Below are 26,904 nucleotides of genomic sequence, written 5' to 3' on the forward strand. Positions count from 1 at the left end.
TATATTTTTACGAACATATAATACGAATAAAAATTGTACACCAGTTATATATACATGAACTTGCTAATTATAGCTCATCATCTTGCTTACCAAACTCTATCCATAATTAAGGGAGCAAATCAAAACAGATATACACAGTTGATTTTCGAGATTTTTACAACTCCATAAAATACGTGGGTTCTCTTTGTTTTACCTACCCGATTATGGTCAAGACTAGGGTGAGAACATTTCTAATTACGACAAGAGAAAGAAAAAAAAAAACACAAAGAAAATATAAAATTATTATTTTTTGGTCATAAGAAAATATAAAATTATGAACACAAGACAAGACAAGAGCAAGAGAGAGATGAGGGGGATGGGATTAAGTAGACTAGTACTATTTGCTTACTATAAAACGGCATCAGTGGCAGCGTCGTAAAAATTAAGAAGAAGAAAAAGCGCAAATGACAGGTAGAGAAGAGAAAAAAGGAAAGCAAATATTCACGGCTCTGAAAATGAAAGCTTCGCTTTGCTTCTGCGGAGCAAAGAAGCAAATCTAGACGACGATAACAATTTGCTAACCTTCTCGATTTCACTGCGTCAAAAAATTGTCTCGGAGGAGAGTAAATTCCCCGAAACTCGCCGTCTTTCGCCGCCGATCCGACGCCGTTTTAGTTTCTTCACGATCCGGGGAGCAGAGACGGGAGTAGTGAATGCTCTAGATCCGAGTGTCTGGTGCGGCATTCGTCGCGTTTCGATTGGAGTTGAAGCTTCGAGGTTTCGGGATCGTAGTCACAGTGAGTTTTGGTGAAGCCGTAGTTTCTGGTGATGGTAATTCGAGTGCAGTAAGTAGTTTTGGGAATGATGAATTTCGGGGTTGTGGTTTTGAGTTCAGTGGAGGTGTAGAGTGGTCAGTGGGAGCTGAATTGCAGTGTGAGTTAGGTTTTTGGGGCCGGGGCTGGTTCTGTTTTGGTGTCTGCAATTGGCGAAATCTAGGGTTTTGGAGGTTGGTTTAGGCGGTGAAGATCTTAATTTCGTTAGGTTTGGAGTGTAATTTGAGCCTCTGCATTTCGAATGGTACAGTTTCTATAACAATTTTTGTATTCAAAGATTTCGGCTTTCAGTTGACTTGGTCGTGCTCTGTATGATTCCCATTTGTAACTGGAATTGAGTTAATTTGGTGCAATTTGGCGCCGACGAATCAGAGGGTTTTGGTTTCTTGGGTGAAGCGGTCGGAGCAATTATTAGGCGGTTAAAGTTTTTTTTTTTTGGTTGTATATGATGATGGGTTGCTGCTTCAAATTGGAGAGATTGGGGTGGCGGTTTTGAGTTTGAGAAGCTTTTAGTGGTGAGGGATGCCTCCTTCTCCGGCATTGAGGTCCTCTCCAGGCCGAGAGCCGAGAGGGAATCAGCATAGACGAGGTAGGAGTTTCGAGAGTGGAATGATTGTGAGAGGGAAAGATGAAGATCTTGCTTTGTTCAACGAAATGCAGACCCGAGAGAAAGAGGATTTCTTGCTTCAGTCGGATGATCTTGAAGACACATTTTGTAAGATTGACATTGATTTTATGGTTTTGGTTGGAGATTTTTTTTTTGTTTTGTTTTGTTTCACTGGTACCAGCGCTGACAGGGCTTCATTTATGTTTTTGGTTTTACAGCTACGAAATTGAGGCAATTTTCGGATTTCAAGCTGGGAATCGCCATTCCTACTCGGGGGGAGAGCAGTGACTTGCTTAATGCGGAAGAAGAGAAAAATGACTACGAGTGGTGAGTTTATTTTCCATTATCTGATTCTTTAGTTTATCATTGCTAGCTGACCAGTTTTATAATATGCTGATGTGTTCTCAATTACTAAAGACACGATTTAACTGCTTCTAGGATCAATTTGTATCCATGCATTTCTGTTAACTTTCAAATTTAGTGAATTTATCCATTTCACTATTCTGGCATCTTACCTGGCTTATAATTCAAGCTTTTTAATCAAAAAGCCGAAATTTTCTACCTGAAACTGTCTACTTAATCACAGAGCAAAAACTATATGGTTATTCTGCTATGGAGAAACACATTGCATTTTTGTTATTTTCATGATGCTTTTCAGTAAGTATCAGTAGTCCTTTCTCTCTTTGTAACTGATGAAATGATCTGGTGTTATTGATTGCAAAGGTTATCTACGCTTCCCCACACTCCGCTTATTCCTTTCTGTCACAGAGCCTAAATTTTGCTACCTGAAATTGTCTATTTAATCACTGAGCAAAGACTATAGGTTATTGTTTTATGGACAAATGTATTGCATTTTTGTTCTTTTCATGATGCTTTTCAGTCAGTATCTGTAGTCCTTTCTGTCTTTGTAACTGATGAATTATCTGGTGTTATTGATTTCAAAGGTTATTAACACCTCGCCACACTTGGCCTTTTCCTTTCTGACAAAGAGCCGAAATTTTGCTACCTGGAATTGTCTATTTAATCACAGAGCAAAATCAATGTGGTTATTGTTTTATGAGGAATACATTGCAGTTTTGTTCTTTTCATGATGCTTTTCATCCAGTATCAGGAGTCCACTCCTGTTTCCCTCTTTGTACTGATGAAATGATCTGGTGTTATGAATTTAAAGGTTATTAACGCCTCCCGACACTCCTCTTTTTCCATCCTTGGATGATGAGCCACCACCAGTTACTACGGTACAGAGGGGGAGACCTCGAAGTCAACCTATTTCTATATCAAGATCATCCACGGTAGGCTGTCAATTTGTTTTTATGGGACTCAATTATGTTCCTTAATAGACTCTGAAAGATTTCCAAAAGATTATGCCGACTTCAGTTTTCCTATGATTTACATGATGCCCGAATTCTTTGCAGATGGAGAAGAGTTACCGAAGCAGCAGGGGTAGTGCTAGTCCCAGTCGCCTAAGCCCATCTCCTCGTTCCGGGAATAGTACATTACAGTCAAGAGGAAGGCCATCATCAGCACGCAACTCCAGTCCTACCCCAAGTCTACGTCCTGCTTCTCCCTCACATCTTGCTACTCCATCACGTTCAGCTACTTCATCACGTCCTGGTACTCCATCACGGAGACCATCTACTCCCCCTAGTAAATCCCCATCCCCTGCTCCAAGGTCTTCTACCCCTACTCCCAGGAGGATGAGCACTGGGTCCAGTAGTACTGTGGCTCCACCGGGGAGAAGGGGGACTTCTCCTGTAACGACAAGTAGAGGGAACTCTGCATCACCGAAAATAAAAGCATGGCAAACAAATATTCCAGGCTTCTCCAGTGATGCACCTCCCAACCTTCGCACTTCTCTTGCTGATCGACCGGCAACATATGTGAGGGGTTCCTCTCCAGCATCTAGAAGTGGGAGGGGTTCCTCACCCGCATCTGGATACAGAAGGCAATCAATGTCTCCAACTGCTTCAAGAAGTGTCAGTTCATCTCATAGTCATGATAGAGACCCGTTTAGTTCTCAGAGCAAAGGTTCTATTGCCTCTTCTGGTGACGATGATCTGGACTCTCTGCAATCTCTTCCTGTGGGCAGTTTAGACAGATCAACTCCGAAAAGAGTTTCAGCTTTCTCAAACAACAGAGCTGTGGCGTTCTCAAAGAAATCGGCCAAACTGGTGTCCTCATCTTCTGCTCCAAAAAGATCTTTTGATTCTGCCATTCGACAAATGGTAATTTCTGATCTAATTCATTTAACAGTTGATATGATGCAATTGATTTAATAAAAAATAACCAGTGAATATGTGGTTAATGCGCTATGTTCTTACTATCTGTGGTTGCTTAGTCATTTCGGAAATCAGGTTGGATGCAAATGTGTTCTATTCTTCTTTCAGTTCTTAGTGTCTGTGGTGTGCACTGCTTTCCTACTTCAAGTAAACATTTATTATGTTGGTTTAAGTGAAATTATAAAAGGTTACTGAACACAGGAAGCATACTGAATCTAATTTCTCCCTCTCCTGGCAATTTTTGTTGCCAGTATGGTTAGTCTCTTTGTAAGGAAATATGGAGCAGAAGCATCCGTTAATGTATTAACTACTTTTTTATTAGTATACTAATACATATCTCATAGGAGTCATGTTCGTAATATTGGTTGCCAGTATGGTTAGAGTCCCTCTCCTGGTCCTTCTTTTATGATGTCTCTGTTCATAGTATATCAATACATATCTCATAGGTGTTATGTCTCTAATGTTGTGCAGGATCATCGGAAAACCCCTCAAAACATGTTCAGGCCACTCTTGTCCAGTGTTCCGAGTAGCACCTTCTATGTTGGAAAATCAAGTTCTGTGCATCGTCCTCTGATTTCCAGGAACTCCTCAGTCACAACTAGCAGCAATGCAAGTTCTGATATAGGTACAAGTGTTGCACCTGATACTGAAGGGAGTGATCACAACCAGGATGATATGGCTATTGAGTCTGAGAAGGTGCCATACTCTGATGGTCATGACGAAGTCTTTGCCTTTGATAAGATGGATGTAGTGAATGAAGGCACTGGGCATGATAGCCATGATGGATCACACGACGTTGATGACATTGAATTCACTAGAAGTTCTACAGTTGAGTGTGTAGCTGCTGATTCTGAAGATTCTGGCCATCCCAATATCATGATGGAAGTCAGTCAAACTTCTGAAGATCCTCATGTTAAGGGTGATTTTTCTGAAATCGATAGTTTAGAAGACATGGAACTTTGTTTGAAATGTGGGTGCAAGTACTATGTTTCTAATGAGGTGGAATGGAAAATTAGACTTTGTCCAGAATGCAGTAGGAAAGATAAACTTCTGAGTGTCCTGATTCTGGAGAGAGATGTAGTTCCTGAAAACTCCTCACCTTTGTCTGTAAAAAATTTGGAAGAAGAAAAGCCTTTAGATGCAATGGAACCAGTGATAGTTGTACCTGGATCTCCACAGGTGACTCATCTGGAGAAATCAAAGAATTCCCATGGTGAAGAGAAGGCTGATCAAGGCCAAATTACCTACAATGAGCGAATCCATAATGGCTTAGAAGAAAATTCTCTTGCAATGCCATTTGTCAAGGGTGGTGAGGATGGGCTTTCCAAGCAGCAAGAGGCGCGCTCATTATCTGTTGGTGGTGGTCCACCTAATAGTGACACTGGCGGTCAGAAATTATATCATTCTAACAACTATTCAAAGATGAGGGATGACATTTCAGAAGGTACAGGCATTTCCATACTGCTGAAGAGGACTAGCAGTAGCAAGGGGGCTGCTTTTCAGGGTAGGACTTTCACAGCCGCTGCCATACCTTATGAGGATCTGTCATATGCTAGAGATAGTTCAAACAGTATGAGAAGCTCCATTGGGCATGGAACTTTCTCTGCTTCATCTTCAGTTGATTTTAGTCCAGCTAGACAAACGGAGGCTCGTGTCCAGCGGCAGTTGAGTGGCAAGAAATCAGAAATGGAAACTCACAGACAGGATACAAACATGAAGCCTCAAAGCATTGGGTTATCAGACATGGAGATTCTTAGACATGATACAAGCATGAAGCACCAAAGAGTTAGGTCATCTTCCTATGGACTTCCAAACTATTCTCATGAAGCGTTGGGTCTTTCTTCAGACACAATTGATGACGAGGGTACTGTTAATAATGGGGAATATGATGTTTCGGATGGTACGCACACAACATCTGAAGAACACTTGCCAACTTCAGACTGTATGGAAGCAGATGGTACCACAACTTCTACCAGAACAACTGCTGTAGAAGAGGATGAGGAAATCACTGTTAGAAGTACAAGAGTTGATGCTTCTACTTCAGAACTGTCGAGCCATGCAGCGAACAGTTTGTTAGAGAACAATACAGTAGCAATGTTTCCCAATTGTGAAAATTGTACTTCAAATGGATACAGTGAAGACTTGCAAAACAACGTGAGGAGTGCCACAAATATAGAAGTATCAGCTATAGATCCTGAGTCTTCATTGAACGAGGAAGATATCATCCAAAACAGTAGGGTTAATGGAGTGGATGTTGAAGAGATCACTAATCACAGCTCTGTGATTACAGTATCTGAAATAGGAATTGAAAGGGGTCATCACAGCACCTCTGGTTCCAGTAGCGATGATGCTTCACTTGAATCAAAGAGTACCATGGAGGAGGTTCACGAGCCTTCAATTCCAAATCTTTCTGACAGTAGTCTGACATCTTCTATTCCAGAGATCAACACCACCAATAATGCACATTGCATCCTAGGTATGATATGTATTGCATATAATTTGAGTGATACTTTTTTTTTTTCCCCTGGTTAAAGTTTTGATAGGACTATAGGAGATAACTGGAGCTTGAACCTATGCTGCCATTAGGGTGCCCCAGGAAAATTGTGTTCTAGTGCAACCTAAGGACATTGTCTGTTATTCTTTGATTTTTATTTCTCATACTCACCTTGTATTATAGGGATGTTAGTAAGACTCCGGAAAAGTAATTCTACACTGCAATCCATGCACTCGCTAAGAAAGTGGAATGAGTGGATTGACTCTTTAGGAGTGTTCATAACAATTTTATTATCTACCTCCACTTCTCCGATGTTTCAATATTTGACTAATTGCTCCGTTCCAATAAAATTGAATAAGTATGACATATTATTCGAAGCTTTATTTGTTGAGCACTGACTACAGAAACCATGTCAAAAATGTTCTATATTCCTTGTGTGCTTTATGAAATGGGGAGCATTTAGTGGTCATTTGTTACCTGACTATTTATAGTAGACAGGATCACCTTCTCGTTTTCATGCCCATATGTTATAGTTTGTCTGACTTTGGGGATGCTATGAAATCCATCTCAAGTGCAATTTAAAAATTCAAGATTAAAAACATGTCTTGTGAGTGTGTTGCAGAGTTGATGTTTTGAAATATGCAGTAAAATTCTGTGAATATTTTGGCGTTCCAAATCATTTCCAGTTGTTGAAAGAACCATGGTGACCACCCATACATGCATTTTGTTTCTCTCATGCTCACGTGTCTTTTGTGCTTTAAGCTTAGTTTTTATATGGATTTAGAGTGATTAGCTGACAAGTTCTGTATGTTTTTCAGAAGAGGAATCAACAGTAATGGTAGAGTCTCAAGGCCGAAGCAGGGGAAGAAGCCTTACACTAGAAGAGGCAACTGATACGATACTCTTATGCAGCTCCATTGTCCATGATCTGGCCTACCAGGCTGCAACAATAGCAATAGAAAAGGAGCAGTCAGTACCATTAGAAGGTTCACAGCCTACAGTTACAATATTGGGGAAATCCAATCCCGAGAGAAAGGAATCACGTGGCAGAACCATCAGTAGACGCTCTGTAAAATCTCAGAAGGGTAGGCAAAAGCGGATGGAAACAGATGCAGGACCCCCTGCAAGTAAGACTGAGAATGACGAGAATGAGAATGAGAATGTTGATGAGTCTTTGCAACAACGCCCTGTAGGGCTTCCTCCTAACAAGGCAGACGGCATGAAGCCCCCAAAGCTGGAGTCCAAGTGCAACTGCACGATAATGTGAAAGTATTTATTTCGTTCCAGTCCTGCTTACAGTGCCCCCGCCTTACACTATGGCCACTTCGTTCAGCGGTTCCTACATGGAGGAGATGATGCCGCCGAGTACTAGTATTTTAGTGATTTAAATGTTGGAAGGGCTGTTTGGGCAGTTGCCAATTGTTTGTGTTGGTTGGTTCCTATATATCTGTAAGAATGCCACGCTGTTTTGATGACGTAATTGTAAAGTTTTCGCTTGTCATTAGGCTGATAATAGTGAGAGATAGAGGCATTGTTGGAGGTTTAATTTGTGTTTTGCTCCAGCCTCCAGTTCCCACATTCTTGTTAGTGAATCAGTGATTGATTCCCTGCTCTGGTTCAGTTCCTCCATTAGAGTAAGTGTGAATGCGAACCCATTCATTCATATTCATTATGATTGTTTTGCAAATAATTTACCTTCATCTTATTCATAGCTTATCCAAGCATAAATAAATCTTCCCTCCAGGGTCCTATTTTTCGGATTATAATCTGAGCTCATAGATGTGTACACCGATTTAATATCAAATTGGACCCTAATCTGAGCTCATAGATATCGTTGCTTTAGTCCTCACAGTTTGCAGTATTGCGCACCCTCTACAATAATGTTTTATTTTATTTTATTTTTTATATTTTATTATATATATATATATATATATATATATATATATATATATATATATATATATCCGATTTTCTGATCTAACGTATAATTATGCTATGTTAGCGTCAAAGCGTAGTTTTTAAGAACAATGGCGCGGATAACCGTCATTCTCTGAAGGGTGTTATTAGTAGCTGTCTAAACTCTAATCCTAAACCAGATGGTAATCTGAAGGGTGATGTTTTTATTTATTTATTTTTTGAATAAATGTTTTCTTTTTTAGTAGTTAAAAGTTTGTCTCTAGTAACTTAAGTTTTTTCTTTTTATAAGAATTTTAATTAAAAAAGTAAAAAAATAGGAAAATGCTTGAGACACCAAATATTTATACCAAGATTGAGTACCAAATGATGTGGCATACAACACTTCATCAATATCATTCCATAAATTACAATGACATGGATTTATTTATTTTCAATTTAAAAACAGAATGTTTTTGAGAAAATATTTTGTATATTGTCAAAACCCTAATGTTTTACAAAAATCAAAGCAATTACAAATATAATTACACTGCTTCTCGTGAAGAGCAGCCAATGTTATTCGTTAATTGGCTTCATCTTGCTTAAATGGGGAAAAGGATGAAGAATAAAACGGATAGAGAGACCAATATTGATTCTTATCCAATTCTTTATTTGAAGTCTATTATCCATCAACATTCTCAATTTATGGACAAGCTAGTTGATCTCATCCCTGCTCAGTTCTATTTATCCAATGACGACCGGAATAAGCCATGGTTTCAAGGCCTCATTAACTTGCAAAAGCTTTAGGTAAGAAAGAAATAAAGAAAGACATTAAGAAAACTCACAAAGATCAATTCAAAACTCAAACATCAAAGACCCAGTTATAATCTTTCATGTGGGAATTGTTTTTTTTTTTCTAATATATATTTTGATCTGGGTATCAAGGTTGCAGAGAGCCAGCTTTCTATAACAACTGCATCTATTCATTTTCTAAATTAATTTGGTATTTTGTTTAATTGTGACTTTTATTTAATATAAGTTTTCTTAATTCTTAAAAAAAAAAACATGAAATTTATTTTATATCCAACAAGGAAATCCATGTCAACAGAAATTCTAAAGAAATTGATGATTGATATGGCATGTGCCATGTCATTTGATAAGTAATTTTGATACAAAGTTTTGGGATCCCTAGCACTACTCAAAAAAAAAAAATGTGGATCGTAAAGGATAATACTTCACTAACCAGCTTGGCTAACCATAGTCAATAACAAGAGGACACGTGTCTAATAACCAGCTAAAAATGTTTGACAAGAATGTAAACCGCAATAAACTATGAGTATTATCCTTGTTAAATAGACACGTGTGCGCTTGTTATTGGCTTGGATAGCCAAGTATTATCCCATTGTAAAAACATTAGAGTGTGAATTTCATTATCGAAATAAGATTAGCAGTGGCGGGAAAATCAATTTAATGATAAAATAAATTTTTGGCGGGAAAATCATAGGTGGATAAATACTCGACCTGAAATTGCAGTCAATTTTTCTTTGAACCAATTGACGACGATGGAGTCCGATTCAGACTCAGACGGCTCTCACATCTCGGCCACTCCGCCGCGGCCAAAGCCCACCCTTATCTCCAGACCTAGGTCCTCTCAATCCAACTCAAAAGCCAAAAAGCTCTTCTCCGAACCCCCGGCCCCCGCCAGACCCGACCCGTCTCCTCTTCTCTCCTCCGATTTACCTTTCCAGATACTCCGCCGCCCGCCCGGTCAAACCCTCGCTATCCCGACCGTCGATTCCTTCGTCACTCCCGGCTACTTCTCCAAATCGGCGCCGTCGTTCTCGAAAAACCGACGTGTCAGCATCGATTTCGATCCGGACACATACGACCCGCCGTCTACTTTCTCACCGCCGAATCCAAAGCCTCAGCCGGAGGCTGGTATCTCTGGATCTAACTATTCTGCCGCCGATTGGGTACCGCCGCCGCCGGAGCCCAAAGTTGAAGTTGCTAACAGGTCTGGGGTTTCAGCCAAAATTGTGAAGAAAAACGTCAATCTGATTCGAGGTAATGCTCCTTTGCCGCCGGTGAAGCTCAAAGGAGGAGCCGAAGGGAACTTTGTGAAGCTCAACCTGAACGGAAGGAAGCGCAAGTTTCTGAACAAGGGGAGAAGAGGAAGTACCAGTTCCTCAGGTCGTCGGAAATTTTACCGGAAAGGTAAAAGAAAATTGACAGCGCAAGATGGAAATGAAGGAGATGAAGATGGCTCGGTTACAGAGGCAATTGCAGAGCAACAGATTCGGAGCCAGGAGGACAGTAAAAGAGCCAAGAAATTCAACCTGGAAGCGTTTGAAGAGGCGGTTGCGGCGGCTCGGAGTGAGCCGTCGGATGAGAACTTGGTGAAGCTGTTGAGGCTGACATATGGCTATGATTCGTTCCGAGATGGGCAGCTGGAGGCAATCAAGATGGTGCTGGCCGGAGATTCGACCATGGTTGTTCTGCCGACGGGTGCCGGCAAGTCTTTGTGTTATCAGTTGCCTGCTGTGATTTTACCTGGGGTGACTTTGGTTGTTAGTCCATTGATTGCATTGATGATTGACCAGCTCAAGCAGCTTCCTCATATGATTCGTGGTGGTCTTCTTTGTAGTAGTCAGGTAGATCATGCTTGCCCTTATCTCATTGCTTGAATGTAGTCTCGGATTCAAGAACTAGTGAGGTCTAATGTGATTGTTTTTGTTGTTTTAAGACACTGGAAGAAGTTTCCGGGACGATTAGGCTGGTTCAAGAAGGGGGCATAAAAGTGAGTATATCAACATAGTTGAATGCGCTGGTACGGTGTTCAAGTTGTTACCGTATCTAGTGTTTAAAGAGAGCTAAGGCTTGTGGATTATATTGTAGGTGCTTTTCGTCTCCCCAGAGAGATTCTTGAATGGAGAATTCCTGTCTATATTTTCTGCCACTCCTATATCTCTTGTTGTGGTGGATGAAGCTCATTGTGTATCTGAATGGTGAGTGGATAGTGTGAGGATTGCACCAACGGTTGCCTTCTTGGCCTTTGGATGTGTGAATAAATGAGTTTTGTAGTTTGGTTATCGTCCCTCTTTTGTACCTGAACTTAATTTCTCATTGCATGTAATTCACCTCAAATACTTATATTTTCAAAGTTTTTTAGGTCACACAATTTTCGGCCATCATACATGAGGCTCAGAGCTTCTATGCTTCGTGCGAAGCTCAATGTGAACTGCATTCTTGCAATGACAGCTACTGCCACAGCCACAACTTTGAGTTCTGTCATGTCAGCTTTAGAGATTCCTCCAAACAATCTCATTCAAAAAGCCAACCTAAGGGATAATTTACAACTATCAGTGTCATCAAGTGGAAATAGGCAAGTGTCAATACATCTTTTTCCTCCCTTCTGTCTCAGCTTTCGTATAGAACTAACTAAATCTGCTGTGACTAAAATAGAATGAAAGATCTGCTGAAGTTGATCAAGTCTACTTCCTTTAAGGATGTTCAGAGCATCATTATCTACTGCAAATTTCAGGTACACAGTCATTAGATATCTTCTTTCTTGTTTTGTACAGACATTGTTTTCAAGCGGGTGGTTTCTAGGATAAACTTTTCATCAGGCATATATGTCCTAACTCCTAATTATATTGGGAGTGGAAAAAATACTGTTAAATAATTGCATCCAAGGATTATTTATTACCTCCTTGCAATGAATAACATGCTTTCTTAATACTTGTTATTTTGGATGAATGTTGTCCACATCTTTGACATTGAGTGGAAACTAATTCTTGCATTCTGATTTTGCAGTTTGAAACAGAAATGATAAGCAGATACTTATGTGACAACAATATCAATGCAAAGGTTGCTTTTCCATTTTCTAAATTGCAGGATACACAATGTGTATTCAACTACTCTTGATGTTGAATGTTAACATCTGACAACACTATTGTAAAATGCTATTCAGAGTTACCACAGTGGTATCCCTTCAAAAGATCGTACGCGTGTGCAGGAGTTATTTTTTACTAACAAAATTAGAGTGGTGAGAGCACTATCAAGCCTAGATCCTGAATTGTCTTCAAGTTTATACTATGAAGATTTTCACCATTTCTTTCTCCGCAAGGAGCAAACTCAACTTTCAGTTTCTTGGTTACTGACTTGTATATTTTGGTTGAAGGTTGTTGCGACTGTGGCCTTTGGCATGGGCCTTGACAAGAGGGATATTGGCTCTGTAAGAAAACTACACTCATACTGTTTTTTTTTTTTTCGTCTACTAAATACTTTTCTTTTAGTTCCTCTACATCATACTCCTGTGGCTCTCCAGCTTCCTTATTCTTCTCCTCCTCCAAATAGTTCTATAGGTCATTGATACACTTTACCCATTTTCTCTGCTTTGTCTTTCCCAGATTAGTGTTGTTCATTGCATTGATTTCACACTATAACTTAAGAAACACAGCATTTAGCGTGTGTAGTGAAAACTCCATTATGTTAGTGAATCAATAGTATTTAATGAATTTTTGGAGCGCACAGATAGGAGCCTGATGTTAAGTGTGCCCTTTGCTCCTAACTTTTTAGAAACTTCAGCAAAAACTAACTGGTACTTCTAGCTGAGAAAGAAGAGTTATGATCCATTCAGCTTGCCCTGTTAATTCGTCTTGCATGCACTGTTGCACCCACAGGCACACGTGTGCACCTGTTTAATTCATGATGACATATTGGCATTGTTCTATGCTTGCTGGCTTTATTGTGCCAATGCTTATAGATTTCTACAAGTCATAGATTGCAAATTTTCTCAGGTGATTCATTACACCTTACCAGAAAGCTTGGAGGAATATGTTCAGGTAGAGTTCTTTTTTTTTTTTTGGAGCAAATGCCTGTTCAAAAAGTTGTTATTTTTCTCTGAATTTTTTAACAAAACGAACGATGAAATCATGTAGGAAATCGGACGAGCTGGACGGGATGGAAGGTCATCCTATTGCCATCTTTATTTTGATGACAACACATATTACAAACTTCGAAGTCTTATGTATAGGTAGTTAAATATGAGTTACATCTTTTATTAGCTTCATTCTATCCAAGTTTCATTGGCTTAGAAGTGGCTCACAACTTCTCCATATTGTCTTTTCAGTGATGGAGTGGATGAATATGTGGTAAACAAATTCCTCTGCCAAGTATTCACCAGTGATGAGAACTTGAAGGGAAAAATTTATTCGTTGGTTAAAGAAACTGCATCCCGCAAGTTTGATATGAAAGAAGAGGTCCTTCCCTGCTGCTATTTCTGTTCAAAATTCTGAATTTGGACGTCAACTTAACTAGAAGATGTCCCTTACTAGGAGTTTAAGAGTTCATGCACTGAGATGCTCAGTTGCTGTATTTGTTTTGGCAGGTGATGCTCACAATTCTAACGCAGTTGGAGTTGGGTGAAGTGCAGTATTTGCATTTACTTCCAGAGATAAATGTAACATGCATTTTGAATTTTCATAAGGTAGGCTGCTAATATAATTTGAGGTTTCTGTTTCCCCAAGACTTCTATTACTTGCACAGTGAATATTGTGAGGAGATTTTAGTAGCAGCATGTGGAGATTCTTCCATAGAATAGCTGTAAACATAAACGAGATCATAGATTATATGAATCTCTTGTTCGTTTGACTAAAAATAGTAACTAGTGACGAGACTATACAGTCTTGCACCTGATCAATAGTAGGATAAAACACATATTTTTTTATCGCATGCTTTGGTCACTTAACTTTGTGTTGTAACTTCTAACATTGCAAAGTTGACCTCTTGATGTCTGAATGCAGACTTCCCCAGTTTTGCTTGCTGAAAAGGATGTTCTTATTGCAGCAATTCTGAAGAAGTAAGTTTAATTAGTGGTTCTTTAATATCTTGTGTTTACAAGAAACATGTGCTGAACCAAATTACATTTAACGAGAATTTTCAGGTCTGAGACTAAGCATGGACAATGTGTGTTTGACATACCGACTATAGCAAATAGCATTGGAGTTACAACTACCATCCTAACAAACCATTTACAGAATTTAAAGGTTTGTATACTTTTGAGCAAATTATAATTGAAAGAAAACTACTATTTGAGTTGGAAAAGGGAAAGGAAAGGTTAGGTTGGATCATGTCCCTTTTATTTTTTTTAAATTTCTGTATTCCCTCGTTGATTGATAGGAGTTGTTCCAACCATATCCCACCCTAAATACTGTATCAAACAATTTATTGGAATGGTTCATAGGACATGTTTGAAGTTTGTGGATGCTTTTAAATTTATAGAATGGGGGATACTGTGTTGTGTTATCTACTATAGGTTGAAAATTTTACTTTTCGTCTTTTCTCTCTCCCCTTACCCTTCTTTATTCATTCCATAATATTCATTTTGCTATTTCTTCTTTTCTTTGTGATGTTATTTTAGTTGAAAGGAGAAGTAACATATGAAGTGAAGGACCAAGCCTACTGTTATACAATTGTGGAGGTCCCTGCAGATCTTTGTTCTCTATCAGCACAGCTTACAAAATGGCTATCAGAGGTTGAAAGTTGTAAGGTAATTGATAATATGTTACCCAGTTTAGGTTAAAGCTGTTTGTCGATTTCAATAAGCACAACACTACCAACAGTGAGGAAGTATAAATATAATGGTATAAAGTGATAAAACTATAAATCACTCTGTACTTGAAGATCTGTCAGAGTTTGTCATTGTCATTTTGTAATAGTGCATCCCATAGGAAACGGGTTGAAAGTATTGCTAAAGTGCCCCTACCCACAAAAGCATTTTGTGAAAAACATACCAGGTCTTCTCGGGTGTTAGAATCCAGTGGATGGTGCAGTTCTTTTATTTTTGTTTATGTGCGCACTGTGCATTCATGCATGCAAATGCATGCCATTGATTTTTTGTCTGCTTATAATTTAGGTGCGGAAGTTGGATGCAATGTTTAATGCGGCAGTCTCTGCTGTTAATAACTGTGAGAAGATGGAAGGTTGTTCTGATGCCCAGCAAACACTATGTTTGCAAAGGAAGATTTTGGAGTATTTCAGTGAAGATAATGTTGATGTCCCTAATAAGATGGGTAAAAGCAGGTTGGTACAATTCTTCAATAATGATATCATTATACCAGATAACTTTGTTCTTGAAACTTAAACCATTCTAATCACCCTGCTCTATCCATATGCTTTATTGGTCATGCTAAGTACTGATGGCATTACCATTTACATGTGCAGCCCATTTTTGCAAGCAGATATAAAAGTAAGAACCTACAAGTTCACTTATAGTTGAATAATATTAGAGGCAGCTCATGCTTGGCATTGGTAATCTAAGATAATGGCTCTTCTTGGCTGTACAGGTCTTTCTACGGAGCAATTCACAGGCCAAATTCACCCCCAGAGCTGTTGCAAGGATCATGCATGGCATTCCAAGTCCAGCATATGCTTCTGCATTTTGGTCTAAAACTCACTTCTGGTATGTATAATAAAATGGATTCCAAAATTTGTATTTTAGTTTTCTGATTTGCCGCTCGATTTGAAGTATTTGAACCACTTGCTTGTGGATGCACTTTTACATGGTGTGAAGTATGTCCTTCATCAGGAACAAATTTGAGGTGATATGTTTAATCTGCATTGCAGGGGAAGATATACGCATATAGACTTCCAGGCGGTAATGGAAGCAGCAAAGGCGGAATTGATCAATTTTGTGAGGAAGGATGCAGTCTAGCCATTTTAGAGCTAAGGCATCCTTTCTTGTTTAGTGATCCAGAGGAGGGCTACTGAAGGTAATATAAGAGTTGGAATTTTCAATCTGATACATTCTTTAGATTCTCTCCGACTAATTGCTCACTGCGATTGAAGAAATATGTTTTTTCTTTCCCTTCTTCCAGTCTGGAAAAGATCAACATCTTCAACCAGCATGGAACAGACTCAACAGTGATGAATTCTCAACTCTGGTGCTATACATGTTATGGTAGGTAAGCATTAAGCTGCTCCCATCTTTCTCCTATGTATCGAGTATCAGCCAAGGCTTTGCCAAGGTCGGCAACTTTTGTGAATACATCAGCACCTACTAGAAGGCATTACTTTTTGTAACAGGAAAGGCAAAGCCAAAATCTACATGGACAGAGGCGTTGATTAATGACCCAGAAAATAGTTTACACCATATTTTAAGTTATATATGGTCCAAGCAGAATACACGAGCAGGTTCGAGTTGTAATAATGAATCTAGTGATCAAAAAGTCCTAAAGCCATTATGCAAGAGTTCTGTACACGCAAGGTGGCAAGAAGAGGCGCCAAGCAAAGTTGGAAGTTACTCTAACTCTCAATTGTGATTAAACAAAAGTAAATTGGACGTATTATCATGAAATGTCAAATCAGTTTCTATTGTGCCAATTTTACAGATAATCCTACCTGATTCCTTGTTTTTGAGTAATTTGGACTGTTCTTTTGATAACCCTTTCACATCTATTGATCCGACGCTCTGTTGTGGGAGTTATTTGTCTCTATAATTTTGTTTGAGGTCTAAATATTAAACTTTATTGATTTTTTTTATTTATAGAAATTGATAACATTAGAATCAATAGTCATAAGAGTTCTAAGTAATAACAACTTTGCTTTGTAACTATAGATGGACCTTCAAGCAATGGCCTAAACCTAGAACTCTTAAGGAATTGAGAGGGTTTTTAGGACTAGCTGGCTACTACAGAAAATATGTCAAAGGTTTTGGGATCATAACCAAACCTTTGACAGACATGTTGAAGAAAGATGCTTTCTAATGGAATGACAAAGCTTTATCAACTTTTGAGGAACTAAAGAAGGGCCTCATCTCTACACCTGTGTCGGCTATACTTGATTTCTCAAAAGAGTTTGTTATTGAGTGTGATGCTTCTGATTTGGGCATTGATGCCGTGCTACCTCAAGGACACCCCATTGCATTCATGAGTAAAGCCTTGGCTCAAAGACACTTAGCACTGTCAGTTGATGATAAAGAAATGTTAGTTGTGGTTGTTGCAGTCCAACATTGGAGGCCATATCTTCTAGGCCACCACTTCAAGATTTATACAGACCGCATGACTATTGAACACTTTCTGAACCAAAAAGTGACTACTCCTGCACAACAAAAATGGTTGTTGAAATTGATGGGGTATGATCAGAGCAAGTTCACACGTTGGGTCATCAGGTCACCTACTATTCACTGCTTTTTAATGTTTATTTCCACTATCTGGATCACGGGCACAGTTTCCAATAAGACCTGGGTCACCCTGGTGATCCAGAAAGTGACCCAGGACACGAAATACATTGTGCCCGTGACCCAGAGAGTGAAAATATACATAAAAAGCAGTGAATAGTAAGTGACCCACGGGTGGACTTGCTCTTACACCATTCATTACAAAGCAGGAAAAAAAAAAGTTTTCCCAATTAGTAATGTTTTCGAGCCAACGAAACTAAGAATATAATTATTCTTTAAAACTATAATGATTAATTTTCAAACATAAGCACATCCCCGGAGTGGCAAACCAAAACTAAATTCTGAGACCACCCATTTTCTAAACTTGCACAACTCTAACGCTCACTCATGGTGTTCATCTTATTAAAATCTATAAAAAGAGTAAAGAAAACATACAAGAGAAACAGAAGAGCTATGAATGCCATAATGGGCATATTCTAGTAACAGTTGGGAGGCATATTCATTTCGCTATTCACTTAATTCAGTTTAAGAAATAAAATAGAGAAAGAGGCAAAGACCGTTAGTTATAAGAAAGATAGAAGGAAGCAACCAAATATGTCAGACCAAGAAAACAAAGACCTGACTCGCCCATAGCTCTGTTTATTCACAACAGCTCAAAGAAACAAGCCTACCAACAAAGAACCCACCTTTGCTTCCCTCCTTTTCATATAAAGACACCCAAAAGGCTAAAACCTTCTCAATTCTCACGTCCATTTGAGATTTCAGATTCTGGGTTTCGATTGGATTGGAATTTTACCTCAGAAAGTCAGAAACTTTGGATTGAACCAAGGAGAAATAAGGAGATGGGTGAGGTGGCGGCAGCTTCATCGTCTTCGTCGACTTCAATCTTCACCAACTACCCTCTTCTCTCTTCTCTAATCGCTTTCGCAACAGCCCAGCTCATCAAGCTCTTCACCACCTGGTACTTGTCTCTTTGTCTTTTGAACCCAGTTCTTCAATTTTGGATCTGACCCAGTTCCTAGTTTTCAATTTGTAATGCCATGTTAGATTGTTAGCTTTACAATCTTGGTTTTCTTGATTGTGGAGAGAAAAAGATGCTGAATTGAACTGTGCCATTGATTGCTTTTGTCGAGTAATGATTGCCCAGATCTTCGTTCTTGATGTGAAAAGTGAAATACTTGAACCAAAACAGCAATAAGCATTAAGCAATTACCAATCAAGCCATGCATGCATTTCATTTGGTAAATTTGTTAACTCCATTGGCTAGGAATGTCATAGATTCATAAGATACTTACCAGGAGTTTAAAGTTTTGCCACATTCTAATACTTGAATGGCCATTTGATTCCTTCGAAATTATATATGAAACTGAACCCCTGTAGAGCAAAGCTTGATGGGGGGATTTGTTGTTTTTCCGTTTCGTGAAAACAGAGCAGAGATGCTCTTGACAACTTGTGATTGTCAATAATTTGTGTAGCCTAAGAGTCTTAAAATTTGATAGATTTGCAGGTACAAGGAAAGAAGATGGGATATTAAGCAACTTATTGGATCCGGCGGAATGCCATCATCTCATTCTGCGACTGTTACTGCTATTGCTGCAGCCATTGGGTTTCAAGAGGGTGTTGGTGGATCACTTTTTGCAATTGCACTGATCTTAGCATGCGTCGTAAGATCCCTCGCTTTATTTTGTATCGTTTTGCAAAAAGCATTTGGCCTTCCATTGTTATCTTTGAAGACATCATTTTGTGCCTGTATAACATCTTAATTGGACAACAATCATGTGATGCTGGCAGCTGAGATGTGTGTATGTGCATGTCGATCTACATATTCAGTCTTAAACATTTCAAGACAAACTGATAAGGGGATCTCTACTGTAGAAAATGTTTATGCTCATGAATTTGCATAATTCATACATCATGGGATCTCTAATGTAGAATATGTCTATGCTTTTGAATTTACATAGTTCATACATCATGGGGATCTCTAACGTAGAAAATCTGGTGGCAGGTGATGTATGATGCAACTGGTGTAAGATTACAGGCTGGACGCCAAGCAGAGGTTTGATATTTTTGCTTCTCTGGGTTTTTCTTATAATTCATTGCTACACTTTTCTTCATTCCATTGTGTTCCTCAGTCAATACACACTTTATCCAAGAATTGACTTCATAGAAGCTTTGTTGTTTGGCTGCTATCTGGTTTATAAACATTCTTAAAATGATTCAGCCTCATTAGGATCCTATTTTAAAGTTTGGTTGATTTCATTATACGTATTCACATTGGATATTTTCCAGGTTCTGAATCAAATTGTGTATGAACTTCCTTCTGAGCATCCTCTGGCTGAGAGCAGACCACTGCGTGAACTTCTTGGCCACACACCCCCTCAGGTCTCCATATTGCATTAATTTGCCTCTGTAATTGATTAATGGATCTTGATTGGTGTATCCATGACTACTAAAACCTACAATGATAAACTTAAAAGAAACCTTTTTTATGATGATTGTTGTTTCCGTTTGACAGGTTATTGCTGGTGGAATTCTTGGAATTGTCACAGCGACCATTGGCCATTTTATAATCTTGACTGCTAGTCATACGTGATGCCCAAATGGGTTGACATCCACATAGATAGTGATACAATGTAACAGGATCTCTTAGTGTCACATCTCCTTTTATATGTTTGGATTGCACATTTGCAGATCCCTCATCATATGCGTTTTATTCGTTGCCAAAATTGAATATAGGTCTTCCTGTCCATAATCCAATTAGCATGCCCTTGCATTTTGTATAAACGCTAGATTGCTGATAAAATTTGATCGACTTGATAGCTTTTCGTGATGAAATAGTCTTGTTTTAACAATTTGTAGCATGCACAAAAAGTCAAATCCGATGAAGGTGCCATATTTTGCTTTGTATCCAAGGCATAAACTAGAATATGCTTTTATCGTTCTTGCACGTCTAATGAACTTGCTAGTGGGCGCCCATCTTCAGTCATATATTCCTAAAATAAGAATAAACCTTTGTTTCTGGCTCCTGCATTGGGACCGATTTTTAGTTTTTTGAGGAAAGGATAATTCCATTAAAAAAAAAAGCATGTACATTATATGCTGTCTCACATTAAAATCATAAATGACACAAGCCGCCAAGCAGTATGACAGGTAACCCTCATTGTAAACAAAATGAGGCTCACTTATTCGAGCCTAAAAATCAAATGACCCAAACCCTCACAACTTAACTCCCCTAAAATAGTAAATCTAGTCGCCTAGAGACCTCAATTGGTGTACAACTAGAGCAATTGGTGTACAACTAGAGAAACTAATAATTAAGCCGACAAAGACCAAAATCCATGTGATAGGCTAAACTAGAGAAAAAGCTAGAATAGGCAGAAGCCCCTAAGTCCACTAGAAAAAACTAAAACAAGGGGTCCAACCAACATGACCACTAGACCTAGCCCAAGGACAAGCCCAAACATCCAGACCCAACCACCAGGATCAGCCCAGAACCCTGGCGACGAGCAAAGCACTAGTACCACGAGCCAAAAACGCCGTCGAAGCCGCCACTGGTAGCCATTGAAGTCGCCGTCTCAGTCGCACACAGGGTGACCACCCCACCAGCGCACATCGACCCAGCCGAACCAAACTCATCCCGTCGCCATAACCAATCCACACAGCCACCCCATCTGCATTTGAGCATATCCTCTGCCAAATCGAGATCCCATCAGATTGCACCCCTCGCCAAAAGCTTCCGATCCCCTCGCCAGCCCGTAACCAAATCAAAATCGATCTAATCACCAAACCGGATCCAGGTCTTGATCATCATCCAGATGCATCCTAGAAAAAACTAGTCCTGTCTGACCACACGACGCATACCGGCGAAGCCAGAGGCCTGCTTGGCATGGCGGTGCAGTTGGACGAGCGAGAATGTCAATTGAAGAAGAGAGTAGGTCATGGAGGCGCGCTAGGGTTTTAGTATTTTAGGAGAAATTTCTTATAATTTCAAAACTCTAATTTTGCAAGTTTGCAAGTTTACTTTTGGGGACCGATTTTTAGTTAATGGCTTTCTATGTGATAAAACTGTTTGAAGTATTGATGAAAATCTAGAATCAAAATGGTATCCATTAAGGATAGAGAGTTTCTATTGGGACCTCTTAATCTACTCACTAGACCTCCCTCAATTTTTAATTATTCAATGACATATGTATCCTTATACAAAAAGACTGTTAAAGACAGCAAACTAATAAGGAAAATATTTTTTTTCTCCGCAAAGATTTATAATAATGGAAACACATTTATAGTACTTTAATTATTCATTTCCATTTTAGTTCTCATTTCATATTTCTCATTTTCTTTGTTTATAAAAGCTTTTAAAAAAGAAAAAATCAAGAGAAAATGCATTTAAAATTACTTGGCGAATTATATAAAAATAAAACTATGATACAAATGTTTTTCTCTTGGGCTTGTGGATCATGAAACGGGGGATAGAGAGCCCTCATGTAAACTAACCAAATAAGTTTGTGAAGCGGCATATAAGACAAAAATAAATAATAAAAGAATAGAGCGTGAACAAATTTAATATTGCAACCTATCTAAATTCTAGCATGCAACCATAAACCATAAAACCTAAGCTTTGAAAATCCATAATTAAGCATGAAATAGTAGGCTTGAAAAAGCCCTAATAAATTTATGTTAATTAGTTACACTATCTTTTTTCAATAATTATCTCTTCTTTTTTTTTTTTTTGAACAATTTCAAGTTTATTTTGTGGTAAATAAATAATTATGGGAGCACGTACTAACTCATCTTTAATGCTCCCAAAAATTTTCTTTTATGATTAAGGTTAAGTTAGAGATTTGAAAGCGGTTTACTTAGCAAATTTTACTTTTTAAAAAGTAAATAGGAGGTGTAAGAGCAACTCCAACAGCTTCCCTATAATTTTTGTATTATAGGGAAGCAAAAGTCAAACCTTTAGTTTCTTTTTCTTCTCCAACTCCAACAGATTCCCTAGTTTACAGTAATCTATAAAATCTCTATATTCTTCTTTAAAATTTTGGAGTTTGCTGTAAATATAGGAAATTTGGTTTTCTCTCTCCTTACTTTCCCTAAAATAGAGATAGTTATAGGGAATCTGTTGGAGCAAAAGAGGCTCATTTTTCCCTAAAGTAGAGAAAAATCAAAATATAGGGAATCTGTTGGAGTTGCTCTAAAGAGATGAGAGGTCAAATGAACAAACGAGCAATTTTACTTTTTAAGGATATTACAATATAACTTCCTTGTAATATTTGGTTACAGATATAGACTTCATGGATTCTTAATTTGGTTTTGAAAAATTCTGAGAGCATCTCTAGCAAATTAGATTTCTGCCAAATAAATCTTTTTACGTATAGTTTTGACAAATACTTCATCTTTGACCAAACTATTAATGATGACAAGGCAAATCATTATTTGACAGTTTCAGATTTGATCTTTGTCTTGGTAAAAATGAATCGGGCATTGCTAATAAAATTAGGAATAACAAAAAAATTGAATTTTCTCTTATTTATTGCTTTCTGGGTCAAAACTCAATTGAAGACTTGTCAAAAATGTAGGTTGTAGTCTTGTAGACTTGCTCTTATAGTTGCTGAAGAACCACCTTAGAACGCAAAGGTGCGCTAACAAGTCATTTGCCGGATCTTCCCATACTAAAGGCATTGTTCTTGAGAAGTTTGGTATTGAGGTTAAGCAGCCTAACTTTATCTTACAACGGTAATTCTCTTCGACAATATTTTTTAGGTGTAGAATTTAGAATTTGAAAAAAAAAAAAATTGAAAATCAAAGGATAGTATATACCGAACTTATATTAAAAAAAAAAAAAAATTTGTCCATTTACCCCATTTCTAGAGATTTTTTTCCCACTTACCCTATTAAGTTTTTTTAATTTCCCCTTACCCAAAACACTCTAAGGAAGTCTTCTCTAATACCCCATAGTCTTTTTTTTTTTTTTTTTTTTAATACCATTTTACCCTTACCCATGTGTTACTTAGAGAGAGAGAGAGAGAGAGAGAGAGAATGGAAGATAGAGAAACCATAGGAGACTTCGCCGGAGCCCCGTCACCGGTCGCTGGATTTCGGCCAACTGTCACCGGCCGCCGCAGACCAAACTTTCCTGAAAACCTCGCCGGAAGTCCCCAAAGAGGTCGTCGGAGATTTTATAGGTCGTTGGAAAAGTTTATTGCCCCCAATAGACGTCTATTGCCCCTCAATAGACGTCTACTGCCCCCAATAGTCTATTGCCCCTTAATATAGGGGCAATAAGGTCTATTGCCCCCCCAATAGACATGTATTGCCACCCACTAGAACTTCCGGTCGCCGGAATGGGAACTAATCTTCTTAAAATTAGACAAATAAAACTTTGATTAAAGAAAAAAAACTAGGAGATTACATCAATTCAAGACGTCTATTGCCCCCCAATAATTTTTTTTTCTTTCCTTCTGGGCCTTCTGCCCAGATTTTAAAAAAAAAAAATTCTGCCCTCATTTTCCAAAAGAAAAAACGATTTAGGCACCCAGAAAATGCTCTGGGCACCCAAGTCAAAAGTCGGCGTCGGTGCTTCGGATCTGTGACTCCGAGATCGCCTACCAGGTCGTCTTCACGCAGCTTCGTCGTCGCTCCTCGACTCCGGCGTTTCTCATTGTTCGACTCCGGCTACCACGTAGCTTTAGATCGCCTCCTTGCCGCTGACGAGCCGACCAGGATCCGAACTGTGCAGGCAAAATCGACCCAGCCCCGGCAACTTAGCGCCGATGAGATCTGGTGCGGCATCGACGCCGGCGTGAACAAGGACCGAGAGAGAGAGAGAGATGAGAGAGTGAGTGATCGGAGATGGAACTGCGATGAGGTCGCGCCGGAGAGAGAGAGTGATCGCAGATGGAACTGCGATGAGGTCGCGCCGGAGAGAGAGAGAGGACATAGTGGCATGCTTGTAATATTTTAATTAGATTGAGGGCAAAATAGTCATTTTCTGTTAAAATGGGTAAGTGAAAACAAAAATCTATTGCTGGGGTAAGTGAGATAATTTTTGCACATTTTGGTGCTTTGGATCAAGGACTAAGGCTAGGATGTGGCGTGGCCTACCCATTTATTTGGTTAAAGATGGCTACCAATTTGTTTGATGGGCCCAATAAAAAAAAAATTTATTTGCTAGGTGAAAAGTAAATGGTCTCACAAACCTATACTTACTCAAATGGAAAAAAAAAAAATTTGGTTAAAAGGTAGCATCAATTAACAAGGCTCAAAGCCAAACAACAGTACAAGGGACAAGCCCAATACAGACGAAGTCTGCAAAGCATGATTCACATAGTCATGAGCGACCATAGCATATTCGACACCGGAGCTCCGACGGAAATCATGAGCGAGGATCGGTAACCAATGGTGGTCTGCAGGGTGAGGATACGAACAGAGCCGCCATACATTCTCCAGTTGACCGATTACGAGAAGATCTCGCATAAAAGGATAACAACAACCAAAGCAAAATAGATCTTAGCAAAGAAACCTGAAGAGGTGGTTGCAGAGGATTACCAACTCTTCCATGGCAGGGCAAGGTAGACAAGAAGAAGGAGATTTGTTCACGGTTTGGACATCTTGAGGAGCAAAGGCAGAACAAAAACTGAGAATGACCATGAGAACAAATATGAGAGTATATCTTTGAGATTCAGATCTAAGATCTAAAAACATATTTGAACAGTGAGGACAAAAATCAGATGCAAAAGAAGAGGAAAACAAGGAAATCAAAACACCACTTGGGTGAGAATCACCACAGAGGGTGAGGAATCACCACAGAGGGTGAGGAATCACCACATGGGTGAGGAAAATCAAAGAAGAAAAAGTTGCTGCAGAAAAGAGAGAGCCTGGGTAAGAGAGAAGCTCCTGGTTCTCTCACTAAGGGAACAGTACACCACTCTCATTGAAAATGGAAAATAATTACTCCATTTGTTTTGCAGACCTATACTCGCAGACCTTTCACTTCTTTCAAATCCAAAACAGTTGCGGAGACAAGTTTGGTGTCACTACCTAGATATGCAGTGTCAGTAAGTGTCACTAATGAGCATTACAGCATCAGTGGCTAGTGACTGTGTTGTAGTTACAATTGTGAATTAGGCATGATCTAATAAATAAGACGTTCTTTAATGCTTAGAGCAAGTGCACCGGTGCTCTTTTACCCGGGCAAATCAAGGGAATGATGATGTGGTAACCGGGCAATTGCAAAAACTGTCCTCCACCAGTCCAAGATTGTCCAGCCAAATTTTGGCTTTTGATGACCGTAGTCAAAATAAAAGGCAAGCCCGTGACTAATTGTTTGACCCTCCTTGCCCAGCTGCCAGCTCAGCCCAGAAGCAACGTGGTTGACGTCAGTGTCAGCCAAGCAGAGAGAGACGCGGAGGAGAGGCTGCGTTGTGGGCACGCACGAATCAGGGAGCCGCATTTGCTGACCGCGTGGATGCATGAGTTTGTCGCCTAGCGTTATTGAATTAGTCCTTTGATCTGGGCCGTTGTTTTCAATTAAACATGTGGATCCAACGGTAATGGAATTAATAGCTATGTATAGGATTGTAACGTTAATAAAACGGTAAGAAAAAAATTGTAAAAAAGTGTAAAAATTTCTCTATAAATACCTACAATTTTTTCTAAAATCTCACACCCAAAATACTAGAGTTCATAGTAAAAATGAGCAGTTAAAACACTAAATGAACAATGGAAAATGAACAGTTAAAATGAATGAACAGTGGAATATGAATAGTCTTGACCGGTCAAGAAAAAAAACGGGTGGAAACCCATGTCCAGTGGCAGTGAACAGTAACTTGACTGGTCGAATTCTTGACTTCTCGACTTTGCATTTTCTTGACTACGGGTGAACTTGCTCTTATAATATGATTTTGTACACTTATATAACATATATTCTTACAATATATTTTTATGATAATTTTTAGAAAATATCTAAGAGCATCTCCAACCCATATGGAGATAAAACTCAATTGTAGATGATAACGAAGTCAGAGTCAAGATGGAAAATGACAGCTCTATCATGCTTGACCACAATTCAGAAACGGATGAAAACATGTGACTTGCTTAGAAAGCATCTTCAGCTTTCTAAAAAGAAAAAGATGATATCACCTTATCAAGTATGAATCTACTTTAATCGTCCGACCTCAATTATCAATAACACTCACAAAAGTATATGAATTATAGAGTTTTTTTTTTCTTGTTGATTGTGTGTCTTTTAAATTTAAGTTTGAGTTATGCTCCCTATATAGGGAGCTTTAGGTTCAGTTTGTAAGGCATCAGAAAGATTGAGAGAGAAACACCATCTCAAGGAGTAAGAGAGCCAAAGAAGTTTTGTGTTTTTTCCTTCCTGTAAGAGTTGTGTGTGGTGTGCTTTCTTCCCTAAGTAAGTATTTGTAATCATAATTATGCATGGCGAATAATTAATAAAAACCAAGCAAGTCCCCCTGCCCCCTTTAATATCCGGATACATAGAGGAGTTAGAAGAGTTTTTATGGAAATTATGGGTCAGATAGATGTGACCCATAATTTGGGTCAACGAGAACACACACCTTTATTATTAAGGTCCACCGCTAGTGAGAGGATTAATTACTTTAACATTTCTGGTGATCAAC

At 38.9% G+C, this 26,904-nt stretch overlaps 3 protein-coding genes across 5 annotated transcripts; all 3 read left to right on the forward strand.

Annotated features, from left to right (window-relative positions):
- The first annotated feature begins 435 nt into the window (after positions 1–435).
- Positions 436–7,958, forward strand: LOC133708227 (uncharacterized). The gene is made up of 6 exons (XM_062133686.1): positions 436–1,527; positions 1,638–1,746; positions 2,591–2,711; positions 2,835–3,644; positions 4,170–6,174; positions 7,011–7,958. Exons 1-6 carry the CDS (start codon positions 1,335–1,337, stop codon positions 7,457–7,459), a joined length of 3,687 nt encoding a protein of 1,228 aa, XP_061989670.1. The 5' UTR covers positions 436–1,334; the 3' UTR covers positions 7,460–7,958.
- A 1,677-nt stretch (positions 7,959–9,635) lies between these two features.
- Positions 9,636–16,558, forward strand: LOC133710397 (ATP-dependent DNA helicase Q-like 5). 3 transcript variants are annotated; one of them, XM_062136466.1, is made up of 21 exons: positions 9,636–10,736; positions 10,829–10,882; positions 10,981–11,090; positions 11,255–11,467; positions 11,548–11,626; positions 11,899–11,952; positions 12,056–12,130; positions 12,266–12,319; positions 12,885–12,929; positions 13,026–13,120; positions 13,217–13,346; positions 13,475–13,573; positions 13,890–13,945; positions 14,030–14,132; positions 14,507–14,635; positions 15,002–15,168; positions 15,310–15,334; positions 15,432–15,547; positions 15,712–15,857; positions 15,963–16,049; positions 16,171–16,558. In XM_062136466.1, the coding sequence occupies exons 1-19, from the start codon at positions 9,648–9,650 to the stop codon at positions 15,797–15,799; spliced, it is 2,781 nt and encodes a 926-aa protein (XP_061992450.1). In that variant the 5' UTR covers positions 9,636–9,647; the 3' UTR covers positions 15,800–15,857; positions 15,963–16,049; positions 16,171–16,558. The 3 variants fall into 3 exon arrangements, with proteins under 3 accessions (XP_061992450.1, XP_061992451.1, XP_061992449.1); XM_062136467.1 differs by having other exon boundaries at positions 15,963–16,045; XM_062136465.1 differs by having other exon boundaries at positions 15,963–16,558.
- A 1,287-nt stretch (positions 16,559–17,845) lies between these two features.
- LOC133709924 (uncharacterized) lies at positions 17,846–20,098 on the forward strand. Its single transcript, XM_062135884.1, has 5 exons — positions 17,846–18,224; positions 18,771–18,927; positions 19,269–19,319; positions 19,553–19,645; positions 19,779–20,098. The coding sequence occupies exons 1-5, from the start codon at positions 18,106–18,108 to the stop codon at positions 19,854–19,856; spliced, it is 498 nt and encodes a 165-aa protein (XP_061991868.1). The 5' UTR covers positions 17,846–18,105; the 3' UTR covers positions 19,857–20,098.
- The last annotated feature ends 6,806 nt before the right edge of the window (positions 20,099–26,904 follow it).

Source organism: Rosa rugosa, chromosome 5 (assembly GCF_958449725.1).
Source record: "Rosa rugosa chromosome 5, drRosRugo1.1, whole genome shotgun sequence".
Classification (NCBI taxonomy): Eukaryota; Viridiplantae; Streptophyta; class Magnoliopsida; order Rosales; family Rosaceae; genus Rosa; species Rosa rugosa.